General features: G+C 34.1%; 1 protein-coding gene across 6 annotated transcripts in view; it reads left to right on the forward strand.

Moving 5' to 3' along the window:
- Positions 1-19,846, forward strand: part of TBCK (TBC1 domain containing kinase) — a 197,058-nt gene that overhangs the window by 5,654 nt on the left and 171,558 nt on the right. For all 6 annotated transcript variants that reach the window (XR_012499465.1, XR_012499462.1, XR_012499463.1 and 3 more), the window contains exons 2-3: positions 1,423-1,644; positions 9,182-9,254. Coding sequence is in view for 1 of the 6 variants with exons in the window: in XM_010953629.3 (XP_010951931.1) it covers positions 1,452-1,644; positions 9,182-9,254 (266 nt within the window). In the remaining 5 variants the exon portion in view is untranslated. The remainder of the gene's footprint in view (positions 1-1,422; positions 1,645-9,181; positions 9,255-19,846) is intronic.

Genomic DNA, 19,846 nt, shown 5'->3' on the forward strand with positions numbered 1-19,846 from the left:
GCCAGTATTGGGGTGCTGGTAAGGAGAGTTGACTCTTCTGTTCTTCAGCCCTTCGGATTATCTTTCTCATTTCAAACGTTCTTCTGACTGCTGTTCACCATTGTTCCTGCCTTCTCTGAATCCAAAGCCTCTGACTCTGAAGAGGCTGACCAAACCTCCTGAGTATGTTATAGGCTGTAGCTTCCTTCTTTCTGTTTCCTGTAGCAGTACTCTTCCATATGCACAGTGCTTTACTGGAGTTTCTTGAAGTCTTTCATTAGCTCCTGGCCTTTTTCTGTCCTCTTCCTTGTTGAGTTTATACATTTGAAAACAGTTCTTTTTAATGTTTTGATGAGGTTTCTGGGCAGACGTATGTGAAAAGCAGTTTATTATCTTGATTTAGAATTCCAGATTTTTATTATGAAAGCTGAGAAGGAAAGAATGCATTGCTTGACCAATGGAATATCTTTTTAGTGAGACACTTGGAAGAGAGAAATATATTTGTTGGGGGACCTTTTCTGTTGTGGTTGCTGTAATGTGATTCAGATTTTGAAGCAAGTTTCTTCATTTCTAAGCTGGGACTCCATTATACAACTCTGGGGCTCCATTTCCATCTGCTGTTAGGATGTCTCAGGATCTATACATAGAACATCTATGTCTAACCTAGAGGTGATAACATCTGTCAAGATCTTAGAGAGGATTAAAACAGAGTACTTGTAAAGCACCTAGCATGAAAACAAAAATTGATTAGTTAATTTAAGTAATATTATAGTGCCTTTTGTTACTTAGTTTAATTTTTAATACTATTATTAGACTTCATTATTTAAAGTTTCTGGTTGGTGTTCTTATTTCCTCTTTCCTGACTTCCCCTACTCTGTGAAAAGGAAAAGTTCTTTATAGTCTGTGGGTTATTCAAGCTTTAGGTAAGGAGAAAAGTCTTATTGGTATGAATATGCAATAACCAACTTTCTTAATTCTTAAAGCTGTCCAGCGTCATTGAAGAGGGAGTGTTCTGTCTTTTCCTTTATTTTTTTTTAAATTTATTTAGTATTATTTTATTCATTATTTTTTAAATTAATCTTTTGGGGGGGAAGAGTTAATTAGGTTTATTCATCTATTTATTTAATGGAGGTACTGGGGCTTGAACCCAGCACCTAGTGCATGCTAGGCATGCACTCTACCACTGAGCTATACCCTCCCCCCTCTTTTCCTTTATATGCCATTGAAAATCATTGATTTTGATTTAGAGCTGCAATATAAATTTATAACTGGGTGATTTTTCCTCTTTGGTATTATCTTGAAATTTTTAACTCTGATATATTTTACTGTGAAGTGTACAGATTGTCATTTTCCTCCAAGTTATGTATAGTTAATAATGTTTAAGGTAAGAAAACACTGGCTTAATGTTTAGTTAATATATCAAAAAATTCTCTCCTTTTCTAGATTATCTTGGAAGATCTAGGACTCAGAAAATGTTTCCCTTGAAAGATGCTGAAATGGGTGCCTTTACCTTCTTTGCCTCTGCTCTGCCACATGATGTTTGTGGAAGCAACGGGCTTCCTCTCACACCAAATTCCATCAAAATTTTAGGGCGTTTTCAAATCCTTAAGACCATCATCCACCCCAGACTGTGCCAGTATGTGGATATCTCTAGGGGAAAGCATGGTGAGTTGTTTTCTCCTACTTTGTGGTCTCTGCTCTGTCACCCTGATTAGGTTATAAAATATATAGCAAACATATAAAGTAATAAGTGTGTGTGTGTAGGTGTGACTTCACCTTTCACTCCAGCCAAACTGAGTCATTTGAGTTTTCCTGACTACATTTAAATGACTCATATTTGTCTGATCTGAGAATCAGAATTTTTGATTTTCTCTTTCAGGGAAACTACCTATCCTGAAACATATTTTTTCACCTCTGTTAAGAAGGAAATGAAAATTCTAATGTTAGAAACTTCAGAATTGTGTATTTGAATGTATTTCATGATTGAAGGTAATCATTTGGACTAAGTTTCTTAGAATGAAAAGAGAGTCACTAATTTTTATTTTTTAGCGCTTTGGAGCTGCATTAGTCTTTTCATATAGGATTCCATTTACAAAAGTTGAACCCTATTGGTTAAAAAGTCAGTATTTCACTAGGAAGATGTTTCCTGCCTTTTTAGTAGTATAGTCAGGTTCTTCCATGTCCCATATCTTAGTCTATTCTGGCTGCTAAAATAAACACCATAAACTGAGTGGCTTATAAACAACAAACATTTCTCACAGTTGTGGAGGCTGGGAAGTTTGAGATTAAGGCATCAGCAGATTCTATGTTTGGTGATGCCTGCTTCCTGGTTGACAGCCATCTTCTCATTGTAACCTCACATGCTGGGAGGGTCAAGGGGTTCTCTCAGGCCTCTTTTGTAAGAGCACTGGTCCCATTCATGAGAGCTCCACCCTCCTGATCTAATTACCTCCCAAAGGCCCCACCCCCAAACACCATCACAGTGGGGATTAGGTGTCAACATATGGATTTGGGGCAGACACCAATGTTCAATCTATAGCATCCTTGAAGATCCTTATGGTGGCAATATTTTAATTATTTTAAAATTATTTTTGAAAGCTTAATTGCATGCTGAGGTTCCATTTCCTAAAATTATTTTAAATTCATTTCAGTGACAAAATAAATAACAAAATAACCTGTGAAGGTTTACCCTATATACTTGCTTATATTGTACAGTTTTTTTCCCTCTAAAAATGGAATTGTCATGTGTTTCAACCTAAATTAAAGACCCTCAAAAAAAGCAAACTATATTTTCTTTATTGTTTGCTGGAAAAAAGGCTAAGTGATACTTTCAGGTAGTTATTCTGAAAATAGTTATTCTGAAAGTTTTATAGACTTTGAGTAGAAAATGGTTTTTATAATAAATATTATTAATGACTAATATTTATTGAGTGTTTATTATGTATTAGGCAGTATTCTAAGTACTTTACATATTTTTGTAGTTAACTTAATCCTTATACCATTACCATGAGGTAGATATTATTATTCTTCTCATTTTACATATAAGAAAATTAAGGCACAGAGCAATTAAGTAACCCAGGAACTTTTTTTGGCAAATTTGCTGCTGTTGTTGTTTACAAAAAAAAAAAAAAAAACAAAAAAACTTTTTGCGAAAGTTTTTATTTGATAAATGGTTTCCATGACATTAAACTAAGTTATAGAAATCATTTGGGTTTTTCATATAACCAAATAATTGATAGATACTGTCAATCCCTACATGTCTCAACCACCACCATCCAATTACAAATTCTAAAGAATTTCCACTTGTGGGGGTTGGCCCAGTTCCCAGATCACTCCAAACTTGGCAATATAGTAGAGCCTTATTATCATTTATAGCAGGTGACCGTAATTAGTCTTGTTTTACATCTGCAAATTTTGAGTGTTTCCCGTCTTCCCAAACTCTTATCATTTTATTCAGTTCTTAAAAGTTCTTCATTCTTATATCCTGAAGTGCTACTTACGTCTTTCCACTGTGTCTGGAAGCCTATTTGGAGCATGACTTCACATAACTGGGGTCTTGCCTCTGTCCAGTTTTGCCTAGACTTTCTTTTCATGGAGTAATTGACTCAGTAGTCCTAACTATTTCTTGAGCTTCTTCTTTTCATCCCTTTATGTAAATGAGCCCTTGTAAACACTAAACTAGTAGAAACCTAATGACACAATCCCTCTGGGGAGCACTACTGCTAACTTTGCATAGGAACCTTCTTTTTAGTTATCAGTGTCAGGAACTGATCCCCTTAGGCACTGTTAGACTCTGTAAGTGTTGAAGTGGGCTCAACCATCTGGGTAGTCCCTTTAGGCCCATCCACCATGTTGCTGGTTCTCTGTTTCCCCTGCTTGCCCTATTCCTAGATCTCAGCGGTCCTCTCTTCTAGGGTAGCATAGGTCATGGATGTATATAACATTTATGTATCTTAAATTTGGCTGGCTGGAATGAAAATATACGTGATTGTAGGAAAGTTAGGGAATTTGCTTTTTTTTTTTTTAACTATCAGCAATGTTTATTGTCCTGAAAAGTTATATGCATAAGGAATAAAAAACTAAATTAGAATAAGTGTTGATATAAAGGTCTGTTTATTCCACAACATCCCAGTTACTTCCATTGCATTTAGCTTGAAAAATTTGAAAAGGCTCTATTGAACAGTCTCCTTAGTGAACAATAACATTTCTCAGTGATGTAATAGCACATGATTTTGGTTTGGACTCTACTTAATAGTCTCCTCAAAGAATTTTGATTTTGGTTCCTTTTCCACCTTTATTCTGTTCTTGCTATGCAGATATCTCACATCTTGTCATTGTTAGTCCCCCACCACCTCACCTTCCCCTTCTTCCTTAGAGTAACATGTGAGGTATGGTCTGCTTTATTAACATTATGTTTTCACATATTAGGTTAGCGCAGAAGTCAGGCTTTCACCTGTGTCCTATAGATCATTCAAAACTAATTCAAGATGATGTTAGTTTCTTGCTAACTCAGCAGGATGATGTATTTAATCTCAAGAATAGTGCACCTTAGAATTTGATAACTTGATTTATTAAAAAAGAAGTTGAGTAAAATATCTTTAAAAGAAAAAAGGCTAATAAAGCATGAAAATACTTAAGTTAAATTTTATCTTTTTCTTTTGAACTTGAAATCTCAGCAGTTTTAGAAGCAGAGTAAGGATTAATAAATGGTAATACATTCCATTTTATTTGGTATTGATTACCCAGAAATGTTTTGGGTTATTGCTAGGGAGATCAACAACAATATTATTTTAAGTAACAGATTTGAAATTTAGGTGGAGAATAATACAATTGTTAAGAACCTATAAAATAATTTATTCTGTATGTCTTGCTACACGTACATTTTAACCTTAGTGTTTTTATCAGCTTAGAGTTCCATTAAAGAAACAGTTGAGTAGGAGATAGCTAGCTAGCTAGATTAATTGCTTGGAATTGGTTTCGATGATTGTGAGGGCTGAGTAGGCAAATCTGAAATCCGTAGGGCAGGTCACCAAGGATAAGCTGAAGTTTTAGACAAGAGCTGAAGTCACAGTCTAAGTGCAGTTTCTTCTTCTTTAGAGAAGACTCCATTCTGCTCTTCAGGCTTTTACAGCTGATTGAATCAGGATCACCCAGATTATCTAGGATAATCTTCCTTACATAAAGTAAACTAATTGTAGATTTTAATCATTTATCAAATGCTTTCACAGTAACACCTAGATTAGTGTTTGAATAACTGGAGACTATAGCCCAGCTATGCTGATTCATAAAACTAACCATCACAGTGACCTAGTAACAGTACTCTTTTATAGGTACCGAATTTTTCTTTATCAGTTTTACTGTATAAATATTTATTTAGATATTTTATTTAAAAGGTGATGAGCTAGTCTCAGTTCTTTCTGTGAATAGCAAAAGAATGATGCAGTAACTATATGCTAGTAACCTTTCATATTATCTTAACACATTCACAATTTATCTCTCTCTAAGTTAAAAAGTTTTTTTTAATCTTTCTTTAGTCCCTCTCCTCATTCCACTACTTTATTGTCTGTTTTGCTTAATACTATACTATCTTCTATTTCTTAGCTTTGAATTAAAACATACAATTCAGGCTATACATATACTTCAGTGACACTTGGCATTCATCAAATATTTGTTAGAACAAAGATTATTTCACGATTCTTGTATGTTCCACTCTTTAAAGTTCATCTTGATATCACATTTGTTCTTTATAAATAATGCCAGTACATTGCTGACTTACATTTGGCATGGTATGATTCCCAAATATTTTTGTCATATTTTATTCTGTGAAACTATGTTGTTTTTATAACAAACAGAAGTTATTTTCAAACAGCAGTCCAGAGTTTCAGGATGAAGACTCTCTAATGATTTTTTTGAAAAAAGTGCTTCATTTTGGAAACTTTGTTTTGGCATATACTCCATTACCTCTGGGAGAATAATTGATATTCTGCCAAGGATTATGGTTCTGCTGTATTTAAATAATACTTCACAGTTCCATAGGATCCTGAAGCTTTGGCAAACTCTGGTTTATGATAGTTTGAAGGAGTTTCCTAAAGAAGCCTGCTAATTTTTTTTTTCTAAATCATTTTAAGCATGACAAATTTTAGGCTAATGCCGAACACTTTGAAAATCTCTCACAGATATGGAGACTTATGAATATCTAATTTAAAATTATTAATTAATGGAGTATATACATTTTAACAATTTCTGATGGTTTTGTTTTACATTAAAATCAGTGCTATTGAGGTATTGTTATGCCTAGTTTACAACACTGGCAGATACTTTTCCACACTGGACAGATTTCCATTTAGATAATGACTATTATTATATGAGATACATTCATTTCTAATGGCCACATTGAGTTTTTGCTAAGTTAACTCATTTAACAAGTATTTTTAAATTAGATGCTTATATGTTTGAGGTACTGCTCTAAAAACTGGTGATACATGTTGAACAAGACCTTCCTGCCATCATGAAATGTATTATCTAGTGGAAAACAAAGACATCAGATAAAAATGTATAAAGATCCTTGGGAGTTGAAAAAAGTGCTACAAAAGAAAAGTTCAGTGTGGAATAGATTAGATTATAGGAGGAGCAAATTGATTTGGGGGAATTAGGAAAGTGTTCCTTGAGGAAATCACATTTAACTGAGTAATGAATAATAATAATAATAATAATAATAACTAACACTTAAGGATTGCTATGTACCATGCACTGTTCTAGGTCTGTATTATGTATTAACTCGTATCAACCTCACAACAGCTCTATGAGGTAGGCACTGTTGTTTTCTTCATTTTACAGAAGAGGAAACCATTGGCATAGAGAGGTTAGCAGAACTTCCCCAAGGTCACGTAACTGATGAGTGTTGTACTTGGAATTTGAGCCCAGACAGAATAGTCGTGCTCTTAACCACTATGTTTCATGATAGGAGGTAACTAGAATAAGGAATGGGGAAGATGGTTTTAGGCAATGAGAATCCATGTGCTAGTACTTTAAGGTAGGAAAAGTAAAGGAAGACCAGTGAACAGGGAGTTGGCAAGTGACAGACAAAATAACAAAAAATGTTGGAGGGGAATAAGAATTCATATGAGAAGATCAGTTAAGAGATTTTCGTAGTAATCTAATGAGAGATGATGTTGGCGTGGACCCAGATTTTGGCAGATGGAGCAAACTTTACAGATTCTGCAAACATTTGGGAGGTAGAAATAGCAGGGCTTTTTGTTTGGATTTGAGAGAGAGAGATTATTTCTAAATTTGTAGCTGGAGCAGCTGGCAGGATAGTGGTACCATTTACTGAAACAGTACTAAACAGAATAGGCTTAAGGAGCAAACTATAAATTCAGTTTGAGTTGTGTTGAGTTTGACATGATTTTTATTTTAAAGTAAGAGATTGACTGTAAAAGCCTAGAGTTCAGAACAGAGTCTGGGCTTGAGATGAAATTTAAGAGTTTTTCAGCCTTGGGAGTAAATAAGGAGAAAACACAGTCTGAAGACCTAGAATCAGAGGTGGAGTAACTAGAAGCATTTAAATTTGGGTAGAAGAGTTACCAGTCTACAAAGGCGACTGAGGAGAGGTAGCCAAATAAATGTAAGGAAAACTGACAAAATGTGGTAAGATGGAAAGCAAAGGAGTGCATCTTCCCATTTTGGTTTTCTGACAGTGTTATTTCCTCTTTCTTTCTAGAACTTCACAGTTGTACTAAATTGCTTGGAATTCAACTTTGCATGCTCATTTCTTTACTGAATAAAAGAACTAGAACTTTTATGTCATGATTTTCTTTCCTATTCTCTTTTCCTTTTTTTTCCCCTCATTAAATGTTCTTTCAAATTTAATTTTTTTAAGCTTTTGCTTAGATTACTTGGAGTTTTTTTTACCTGAAAGTGATAGCTTTCATTTAGAATGTTTCTAATTTTTATGTTTCAGATCATTCTGTATAATGCCATCACCTCAGACAGTTTCAGCTTCCAAGATGTGACCCATCAATATCCTGCCCTCACAGGTCACATGATTGCCTGTATACCATTGTCCTTCATCTCTGCTCCCAGCAGGCAAGACCATACCTTGAACCAGTTGTTACTGAGAGTTACTCCTTTTACTAGATCAGCTACTCAGATACTCTCCTTTCCCATCTTCTGCTCTCATTTTTCTACCTGTGCCATTTTTCATTTTCACCAAAATTCTTTGCATTTATCACTATTCCCAGTCTCCTCGCACCTTTACTTCTGTATCTTGTCTTGGTCAGCCATCTGTCTTTTGTGTTAACCTTCTTCCTTAGCTTAGAACTCATTTTACAAGGGTATTCGTAGTACCCCAATTTCTTTTAAAAAAACTTGATCTCTCCCGAAATAAACTTATCAAATTCTCAATCACTTGTGAGCCCAGTTGTACTTTTCTTTCACTTCTCTTACACCTATTCTTTTAAAAAGAAAAAAAGTTTGTTGATCTACTACTGTATCAGACAATGTGTTAGTCACTATGGATAACTGATGATTATATTAGATTTTTTTAAATGTGTAGACCTTCAAAACTGTGCTGTCTTATTTTTAGACAGTTGATCTGTTGGAAAATAAAAATTACATCATAATATAGATTGTGCACAGCAAAACTTTATATTATTACTAACCTCAGCAGGTCCCATGATATTACAAACAATCCCAAGTTGATTTTCTGTGTTTTCTCCATAGTCATGATTCAGACTTGTTTCTGAACTCACTTTCTCAAGTTTCTGAACTCAGTTTCAAAGGCCTCATGTTTGAACCAGACAGTCAAGACAATTTGTCCCTAGCCCCCAATTTCTCCTTCACCTCAAAATTTCTTTATATATTTATCCAAGCTTTCCTTCTAGTCTGTGTGAGAGGAATGATCGCTTCTTTTTGCCAAAGGTAAACCTTGCCAGCTGTATTTCCTGATGTACATGGGAGAAATTCTAGAGAAAAACAAAAGATAAAAAGAAATTGGTATTTAATGTATTTTTTATTACATGTTTATCTTGTTATTCTATATATTTGCTTGTTATGTAGTTAATACAGAATTTGGAAAGCTCTTTTAAAATATCATTTGTATTATATGTTAATATCTTTAGTGGGGTATATTATTTTGTTATTAAAACATTGTGTTAATAGAATATAAAATGGATTTTTTTTTTTTTTTTTTTTTTTTACTCAGAGAGATTGGTGGTGGTGGCTGAACACTGTGAACAGAGTCTAGAAGACTTGCTTCGAGAAAGGAAACCTGTGAGGTACCGTGTAATATCAGGACAATTAAATGAAAAGCAGAAATTTGCAAACAAAAAGGCATTTTAACTAGAAACTGCAGGGTTTTAGTTTCTTCTGTTACTTATTTAATAATAAAATCCAGGTGCAAATTTTTATTTTAGGACATTTAATTCATAGACCTCATAGAAATTCAACATTGATATTGCCCAGTGTTCAACTTTTGTGATGTAGGCATTCTTCAAAGTACTTGACAAAAAAATTACTAACAGGGATATATATGAAAATCTGAAATCTTTGTAGTACTCAGCATTTCTCTAGCTGAGATTAAGAGTATTTTCCTGAGAGAAGTACGTGGTAACTTCTCACAGGAACTGGTGTTCCAGGGGTCACAGTGAACTGCGTTAAGTAAAGGCCAGGTTGAAGAATAGAGAGAAATAATATCAGGTGGAATCTAATGATACAGTTTAAGTTCAGTCATTTCAATGACTCATGAAATTTACTTTCTATCTCAGGCATTTTTTGGAAGAAAAGTGTTTGGTCTAAACTTTATACAAATGAGCTTCTTCACAGATTTTCTGAAATTATCATAAAATCATGAAAAATATTTCTTTAATGAATAAAGTACTAAACCAATGAAAAATGCTTGCCGTGGGTCTTGATAGGTTTGTAATCATACATTCTAGTTTAAAGAAATATTCTTATTATTGGTCAGTACTTTTTAATCAATGCTATATTCTAGATGAAAATAAATCTCTTTCAGTGGAGGAAAAATGTGTATCTTACTAAGTGGTAGTAATTTAATAGCAGCAAAACAAATAAATTGAATAAAAGTACTTTCCTTGCTACTTTAAATGATTTGGTTTTAAGTGATCTCTGGGATAAAAGATACAGATACCAAGTACACCATTGTCTCACTTGCTCTTTTAGAAAAGTCTAAGCTGACCATGGTAATAAAAGCGACTTTTCTATATATTTAGAAATATCTGAACCTTATTTAATAAATATATTTTTATAGTTATAATTTTTGCACGTCACATGTCTTCGATTTTATTTTTTAAGAGCATATTACTCTTTGCTTATCAGTTTAAATTTACACTTTAATTTATAAGCCATCGAGGCTAAAAAATAGTTCTCTGTGAAAGCTAGTGACATTGAAATTGAAAACCAACTATAATCATTTTTATCTATGAAAAAATACTTTATTTTAATTCACCCTGGATCAAATTTGTATAAAGATTGAAAACCAATTGTGAGCAAAAGAAGTCAGACACAAAAATTACATTCTGCTATTTCTATGAAGTTCTACAAGAATCAAAACTCATCTTCAGTGATAGATATAAAAACAGTGCTTGACTCTGGTTGGGGAAGAGGGCAATACAAAAACTGATTCAAAATAACCTTGAGAGAACTATCTGGGGAATGGAAATTTTTACATCTTGATTAGGGTATTACTTACATGGTGAATGTTCTTGAAAAACTTGTCAAAATTCACTGACATATACACTTAAGAGTGTGCATTTCACCTATGTAAATTACACTTCAAATTTTTAAAAAATTCTGTGTTATTTACTTGGCTTGAGTTGTGAACCTCTCATATAGCAACAATATTATGTTACTAATGAAGGTGCTTTGTCTAGTAGTAGCATACTTGTTTGTATTTCTTTGTCTCTGTGAGAAGAAATAGTATGAATTATTGTTAACTTAACGAATTACCTCAACACTTAGCAGCTTTAAACAACCATAAGTATTTATCAGTGTACATAATTTCCCTGGGTCAGGAATTCAGGAATGGTTTAGTTGGGTGGTTTTAGCTCAGGATCTCATGCCACTGCAGTGAGAATATCAGCTGAGACTGTAGTCATCTGAAAGCTTGGCTGGGACTACAAGAGCTATTTCTAAGATAGCTCACTCATTTGGTGCCGGTTATTGACAGGAGGCTTATTTCCTCCCTACCTTGAGGGCCTTGACACAGACCTCTTAACTATTCCCACAACATGGTGGTTGGCTTCTCTCTGAGTGACTGAGTGAGCAATCTGAGAGATGAAAGAAAGCAAAGTGGAAGTTGCAATGCCTTTTATGACCTAGCCTCAGGAACCCCACATTGTCGTTTCTGCTGTATCTTCTTGGATACAGAGGTCAGCCATTAACTCTATTCATTGTGGGAGAGGACTACACAAGAATGTGAATCTCAGGAGTCTGGGGACATTGGGGGTCATCTTAGAGGTTGGTTGTCACAGAAGTCTTGGAGGTCATATAAGTACTTTAAAAATAAAGGGAAAAATAGGAATTAAATACTAAATCAACATTAACACTAACTGGGAAATTACTAAAGTTCCTAAAATTATTTAGTACTCATTTAGGGTACTTGGGAAAGAAGAAAGAAAGGAGTTTACACTATGGAGAGAGGGTAGAGTATTAAGGGAATATCCAGAAGTACCAGAGGACATAACTATACTACGATTGGTATTGCTCTGCATCCTGTAAAGTGATGTTACGCATGGCCTTGTGCTCCCAGCCATTCCAGAGGACTCCATAAGCCACAAGTAGAGTAGTTCTTTGGCATCAGGATAGTAGTAACTGGAGGATGTTCCTTCTGATCTCCACATTTCCCTCTCTACCCATATATGTCCTTCCTTTGCTTTCTAAAAGAACTGAAGAAGAGAGAAGCTGGTGACCCAGAAGACAAATTTCCATTTTCATCATTTTACTTTTTTTTACTTTCAATTGTACTATAAAAGGATAGAATTGCAATTGCTCTGTCAATAAGATTAAATCCATTAGCTCATGAAAAGTTTTAGCTTTTCTGTGCTTGTCATCCTTCATCCTTATTTTAGAGATCATAAATCACATAACAGTGAATACCAGTAGCCTTTACAGTGTAAAGATGTAAAAAAAACCACCTTTCTTCAAAGCCTTTGTTTCTGTCTTCAGGGGATAAAATGTCATAGATGGAAGCATATTTTTGAGTAGGTAGAGGAACATCAATAGGATTAAACGAAAATGTCATGTTGTCTTTCATGCCATTTACATTTTCTCATAATCTTCATTTATTTAAAATAGAATGTATAGTAATTTTATAGGTCTTTGTAATTTTTTCAGGTAATATATATTTAAATATTTTTGTAAATAAAATACTGTTTTTAGTCATTCTGGTACTAGAGTCAAGTTCAATATTTCCTTTACTCATTTTGGAATATAACTTCCAGCACTTACTGCCTTTGAGTAGAAATAATTCCATCAGATTCAGTTCCAAGTTGTTATCTGATCCATCCATCTGAATTAGCTTTGTTGAGAACTATTTGACTTTCCACATATTTGGATTACATTAGTCTCCAATAACAGGCAGGTTTCATCTGCAATTTTAATTAATTCTATAACCTGTTTATGGAAAGTGAGAAGATGTCCTTATGGCTTATAAATCAGTTCTTTCCCCTACTGCCAAAAGTAAGCACCCTGCACCTGTAAGAAAGGCTGATGCAAAGTAAACAGGAAATCTATTTAGATAGGGTTGCAATTTGAGACCCATGATTTTCAGTTGTCCATCTGTCTGTAACTGTTGCAAAACTGTAAGCTGCCAGTTGTCTGGTAGTTATTTGAAGTTGATTGTCCAAACTTAAGCATCACTTAAGGCATATATCTTACTGGATTTATGTTTTGAAGAAAATTTTACATCTTCCTTCCTTAAAATCGATGGGGTGGAGTAGGGGAATAAAAACTAGAAACTTAGAGAAGAGTCTTAGTATCATTGAACCAAGCAATATTGTACTAAAACATTATAGTAGTAATTCATGTTACGAATGTATTGTAACTTAAGACTATCTTGAGGTTTCAGATCATACTGAAAAATTGTGTTACTTCTTTTTATGAATTTAATGGCCATAAAGCCCTTTTGAGAATTCATGTTATCCAAATCAGAAATAATAATTTTGTGCTATGACCTGGAGCTATCATTGAGTCAGTCTTTTATAGAGTGATGTTATTTGTGATGGTGGTTTGCTAACCCTGTTTGAAAGAGAAAACACATCATTTTCTTTAGAGTCTATTCAAGCTGGAATATGAGGAATTCGTTTTTGGAGAATGCTGCTCTCTTTTCAGTGGCTTTTATGTTGCTTGTGCCAGAGTTCTCTCCTGCCCGTATCTCTCTCCAGTTTCAGTTAAATGATCAAAATTATTTGTTGGAAGCATACAGGCATGGAATTCAATTAAACTCCTGTAACCAGTACATTTCAAAAAAAAAAAGTACAGCGTTTGGAAGATTTGTTTGAAGTCATCTCATATTTAGTGCCTGTGAATCTCTTTAATTGTTACCCTAAAGCCACATTCAAGATGCTGAACAGTGAAGAAATTTAAGTTTCATCTCCTTTCTAAAATATATTCCAGATAATGTTAAAAAAAAAAAAGAGAGAGAGAGAGAGAGAGAGAGATTCACCTCCATCACTCTTATTAGAGCAAGCGTGTGGAAAATGGTTTGCCTTCTAAGTCTAGGTGCTGTTTGGAAAGTATTTCCAGTTTGTGTTGTTCACAATGTGTACTTTTTCTTAATCTGTAAAAGTGCTAGCAAGTGTAGTTCATAGACAGATATTCAGCAGAGTTTTGGCACTTGCAGTAAAGTTCCTGTGTTGTCCTTAAATTTGCAAGTGAAGGCATGGTGAGTAGTGCATGCATGTTTCTTTAATAAAATTTAGTTTGTCATATGTTTTTAGGGTTATGGTTTTGAAAATATACCAGAGAACCATCAGCACTGCAGAGGTTATACATGGAGACTTTGATGGGAAGCAGGCTATGGCTGCAGCTGTTCACTAGCTTGATGGAAAATATAATCTGACTTACTCGGATGAGTAAGTTTTACTTGCCCCTGTTAAAACATTGCCTACTCACTGAGTTGGATACTCCAAAGGAGTTTGGACACATTCTAAAATATGGTCCACAGTTGGATGCTGAGCCACAGGTCATAGTCATCAGAAAAAGATACTAGATATTCTTATTTTACAATATAACCTGATGGTAGAAGTTAAGGCTCTCATACATTTTTTGACTTTGAGGACCCTAGTTTCAAAATGAATTTGAAATTCTCGTAGTAGAGTCAAGTAACTTTGAGGTTTATATAATTGATGTGTATTTTTCTTCCTATTTTACCTATTTTGTTTAAAGATGGAAATAATACCCCCAAAAAGATACTCTTCACTCAGGCTTGGAATCCTGCAGCTATCTTCAGCTTTCTCCCTCTCTTGTACCCTATGTCCCATTGGTTATCAAGTGTTATTAATACAACCTTGTTGACATTTCTCATATCTCTGCTGTCTTCTGTATTCTTTAATTCAGGCCTTTATTAACAAACAGCTTGACTGTTGCATTACAACATTCTCCTTACTGGTCTTCCTGCCTTTAGTCTTTCCATTCTCCAGTTACTCCTACTTTCTGCAGCTATGTTATTATTTTTAAAGATCCATCCATTCCCTACTCAAAATCATTTGGTGGCCCTCCATTTTGTGTGTGTTTGTGAAGAAAATGTATTTTACAAGCAAAAGATCTGACTTCAGTCTAACTCTCTGAATTATTTCCAAAAAGTATCTAAATTGTTCAAGTAGTTTTTATTGTTGCCAATATATGGTTGAAGAGATTGAGTGCTGGAGAACTGAAATATCCCATGAAGACCGAGTTGTCTTTATGTCCAACAATGTATCTCTAGTCTTTGGCACAATGTATAAGCACTTCTTCAAGTAATTCACTTACCTCTGTCTCCCTCTATACTATAATACGGAACCAAAGCAAAAATTGTATTTTTCTTCTCCTAATCCTTTTATTACATTTTGTCTCTCTAGTTGTAAGTTTCCTTTCCCCCTCTAGTGTATAATTGTTTGCCTGCAATTATTTACTTAAGGAAGGTATGGTCTACCTTCGCTCAATTAACTATACATTCTTAACGTGCATACAGTAATTTTTTTATTTTTCTGTCTCCTAAAGTTGTTAGCATAAGAGTTTGCATGTCATTAATGTGTTATAAATTAACTGTTGAATAGACTAATTATGTTTTTAGTTTAGTTATGCAGTTTGAATTCTGTTTCCCTATTATGTTTCTTTTAATCATGTGTTATAATTTTATTTCCCAAACAAATGAGTTTTGGTGAAAGTATGATGTGAATGTTATTTTGGCAATTTGTTTATTATTTTCTTGGAAATAAATCTATTTTATTTTCTTTAAAATAGAATGATCAGAGGAAACAAATTGTCAATTTCTTTTTTTAAGACTCTGGGAAGAATCCACATCTAAGCTCATTCAGGCTATTGGCAGAATTTAGTTCTTTGCAATTGTAGGACTGAAGTCTGTATTTCCTTGATTACTATCGAGGGGCTGCTCTCAACTTCCAGAGTCCTTTTCCATCTCCAAAGCCAGTAATGAAGAATATCCCTAACTTCACATCTTGCTCATGCCTGGAATCTCTCTTATTTCCTGTCTCTAATCTCTAGATCCAGATTACAAGGACTCATGTGATAAGGACAACTGCACTGTAAAACATAATGTCATCATGAGAGTAAAAGCCATCGTATTCATAGTCTTGAGGGATTATGCAAGGTGTACATCAGGAAGCAGGGATCTTGGAAACCATCCTAGAATTCTGCTTACTACAATTTGGTTAGTAAAAATTTAGGAAAATTTTTTAGTCTTGCGGCAAGTGTCATATTTGGTGTTCTCATTTGCATTAGTCACTGTGGCTGAGATGGTGGGAATGGTCGTGTGTCAGGGGTCACCAAGCTTTAGTGATTCAATAGAAGCACTCACAGGACTCAAATGTCATTATACTCATGGTTACATTATACTCATTTTATTGCAGCCAAAATGTACAAAGCAAAATCAGCAAAGAGAAAACAAGGGGGCAAAATATGGAACAATCTTTCCAGAGTCCTCTCCCAGGAGAGTTGTAGAGGATATTTAATTCCTCCAGCAACAAATTGTGACAACATGTGCAAAATGTTGCCTGTTAGAGCAACTCACCTGAGCCTAGGAGTGAGGGTTTTTACTGAGGGTTTGAAACAAAGACACATAGAGCCTATGTGACTGACTGCAATTAATGAAGCTGCAGACTCAGAAGGAAAGCAAGTGTTCAAAATAAATCACACTGTTAGCATAAACTGTCCAGATAAGTTAGAATGATTCAAGGCCTCAAATGGGCAAAACACTCTTATCAGTTAGAGTATTTCAAGAGCATAATTCCAAGGAGACCACAAAGTGCCAATTAGGAAAATAGGCCCTTTGGGGGAGAATGTACAAGATTTGAGACTGATGAGAGATTCTTTTTGAGGAGGTATTAAAGTAGATTTTATAGCTACTTCCAGCAATTCATGAAGTTATGAATATACTGTGACTTTGTAAACTAATGGTTACTGGTCTTTTTCAGTTAAAGTTTGTGTAAAGACTTTTCATCTTCATCAGCAAAGTGTTAACTCTCTATTGTTTCTGTAACATATTGCCACAAATTTAGCAGCTTAAAACAACACAAATTTATTATCTCATAGTTCTGTAGGTCAGAAGTCTGTTGGGCTTGAGTGGTTTCTCTACTTCAGGTCTAAAAAAGCCAAAATCAAGGTGTTGCCAGAGCTACATTTTCTCTGGAGACACTAGAGGAGAATCCATTTCCAGGCTTTTTCCCACTGTTGGTAGAATTTAATACTATGCAGTTGTAGGACTGAGATCCCTGTTTCCTTGCTGGCTGTTGGCCAGGAATCATTCTTGAGAACATCACCATTCCCTGGCTTGTGGCCTCATCTCTTTATCTTCAAAGCTAGTGGCAGCAAGCCCAGAGCTTCTGATGTTTTGAATCTCTGACTCTTCTGCTTTGCTTTTTCTGCTTTAAGGGATCATGTGATTACATTGGGCTCACCTGGGTAATTCAGGGTACTCTGCCTATTTTAAGATTAGCTGATTAGCAGCCTAATTCTATCTGCAAAGTCCCTTCACAGCAGTACCTAGGCTAGTGATTGAATGTATACCCAGGTGACTTATGCAGTTAAGTACCAAAGTTTTTCCTGCTCACATAGCTAAATTTCATATTATTAATTATACCTCAATTTCTAAAAAAAGAAATGATTTTATTAAGCAATGTTAATCCTTTCAACAATTATAAGTATGTTTAACTATTAATGAGAGAAATTTTTCTGAGTCACTCAAATTGCCAGTTATCTTTAGAAAAAGTCAAACTTTAATAAAGTTTAAATTCAAACTTATTATATGCTATTTTCCACAATTATAGTCATGAGTAAAGTAAACGCTTTGTTTATTAAAATAAAATTCTTATTGGGGAGAGGGAGCTACTTCAGTGTCTATGTACAGAAAGGATGGTCAGAGACCGTGTAAACAAGTTGATGTAGAATGCTGACCTCTCTGTTATTTTCCATTAGAGATGCACTTTTTTTAGTCAAATGCATCCTGAATTGAAGTTTTTAGGGAAGTTAGATGCACATTATTCTGAGAGAGAGAGAGAGAGCACAAGACATGAGCACATGAGTAATGGGTAGAGTTAGAAGAAGGGGAAACTGGATTTGAAATGGGGAATATATGTAACAGAGATTATAAACTCACTTGCGTTAAGGCACATAATTTAAGTGAATGAAGTTCACTGAACTGAAACTGGGTTAAATAGGAAAACAGATGACACATTGAAAAGAGGCAACCGATGCTCAGCTCCAGCCCTAGTTGTTGCCCAGTGAGAATGTGTCCTGGTGTTACCATCTCTTTCACATTTTCAAAAGAACTCAGAATCTGGGTTCTTATGTGAAATCTCTGAATTTCTAATCATTTTCAAGTAATTGAAAAGTTTTAAAACACCATGATCCAAACAAAACAAAGTAAAGGGTTAAATCTGGCCATGCGGCAGTTGGCGATTATCTAATCTAAAAGGGTAAGTTATTGGTGGAGGAAGATAATCTATGCTTTGTCTGGTCTAAATGGATAGAATCATTGGGAAAAGGAATGAAAAATACTGGGCTTTTAATTTTTAAGAATCATTTACTTATTTTAACACATTCAAAAGAAAAGGTGAAATACCTGTGTTTTCTAATTTTACTAGTGAGGTAGGAATTATATACTTTTGAAAGACTGTTTTTTGTTTAAATAGCAGGGTGATAGGAGAATGATAGATCATGTGTGTTGGAAATTATTTTTGCCTATGAAAACTTTCTATTTAAAAAAAATAATCTGTGTGTATAGCCTGAATGGTCAACTGTCATAGCATTTTTTCATTGACATATTGTTTTGCCTCCTATTAAATACAAATTAATTCTTTCAGTGAGTGAGGAAACTTTAGTAAATGAACTCAGGAGATTTGTATTTAAGAGTTGCACTAACTTTAAGGGAACACTTTAAATTTTATTCTGTGGTACCATTTTTAAAATTGATTATGATTTGAATTGAATTGAATTTGAGTTGAATTGAAAATGATTATGGTAGTGATTACAATATGCATCCTTAATGTATCACAGCCTTCCATGAATTAATATGCTGATTCATATATAATGTAGGAATCTCATAAGAATATACTTCTATTCATTGTCCTCCCATCCTTTGGGTATTGTTGTCGTACATTTAACAATTTATGTTTACTTTTATGTATATTATAAATCTGAACATACATTGGTTTTTTTATGATTGTTTTAAACAATTTCTTTAAAGACCTTGAGAAACAAGGAAAAAGTTCTTGTATTTAATTATGCATTTACTGTTTACTGAACCTTTTGTTTTGATCTAGGTTCTGATCTGGCATCATTTTCTTTCAGCCTCAAAAACTTCCTTTAAAAATTTTTTTACTGCAATTCTGATGCTAACAAATTCTTACAGATTTTGGCCATCTGAAAATGTCTTTATATCACCTTAATTTTTTTCCTGGCTAGTATTTTATTATAAAAAATTTTAAACATAGCAAAGTTGAAAGAACTATACAATATATCTGTATTCTACAATTAACATTTTGCCAACTTTTATTTTACCACACATCTGTCATATCACATCACATATCTATCACGTATTCCACTGTCTGCTCATTAACTCATCCTATTTTAATGTGTATCAGAGTCAGTTACACGTATGAGTGTACTTTATCCATAAATCTTTCAGCAGGTATATCATTAAGTATAATTCAGTACGTGTTTATGATTTCTTTTTTAGGTAAATTTATATTCAGTGGAGTACAAAAACTTGTATATCATTTGATGGATTTTGAAAAATGTATACATCTCCCCAAAATACATCAGGATTAGATCACTACGTCATCCTATAAACTTTCCCAGTGGACCTTTGCTGTTCATCCCACTCCCAACTCCCAGAGGCAACCACTCTTCTAATTTTTTCACCTTAGATTAGTTTTGCTTATTCTAACACTGTATATAATTAGAATTGTACAGTATGTACCATTTTGTGTAATTATTCTTTCACTCACCCTAATGTTTCTGAGAGTAATCTATGTGGTTTCATGTATTCTAACTCATTCCTTTTTACTATTGAGGTGTATTACATTTTATGAATATGCCATGGTTTGTTTAGCAATTGTCTGTTCATGAACTCCTGGTATATTTCCAGGTTGACTATTATAACAAGTTGCTGTGAATGTTCTTGTATGTCTAT

Source organism: Camelus bactrianus, chromosome 2 (assembly GCF_048773025.1).
Source record: "Camelus bactrianus isolate YW-2024 breed Bactrian camel chromosome 2, ASM4877302v1, whole genome shotgun sequence".
In the NCBI taxonomy this organism is placed as follows: Eukaryota; Metazoa; Chordata; class Mammalia; order Artiodactyla; family Camelidae; genus Camelus; species Camelus bactrianus.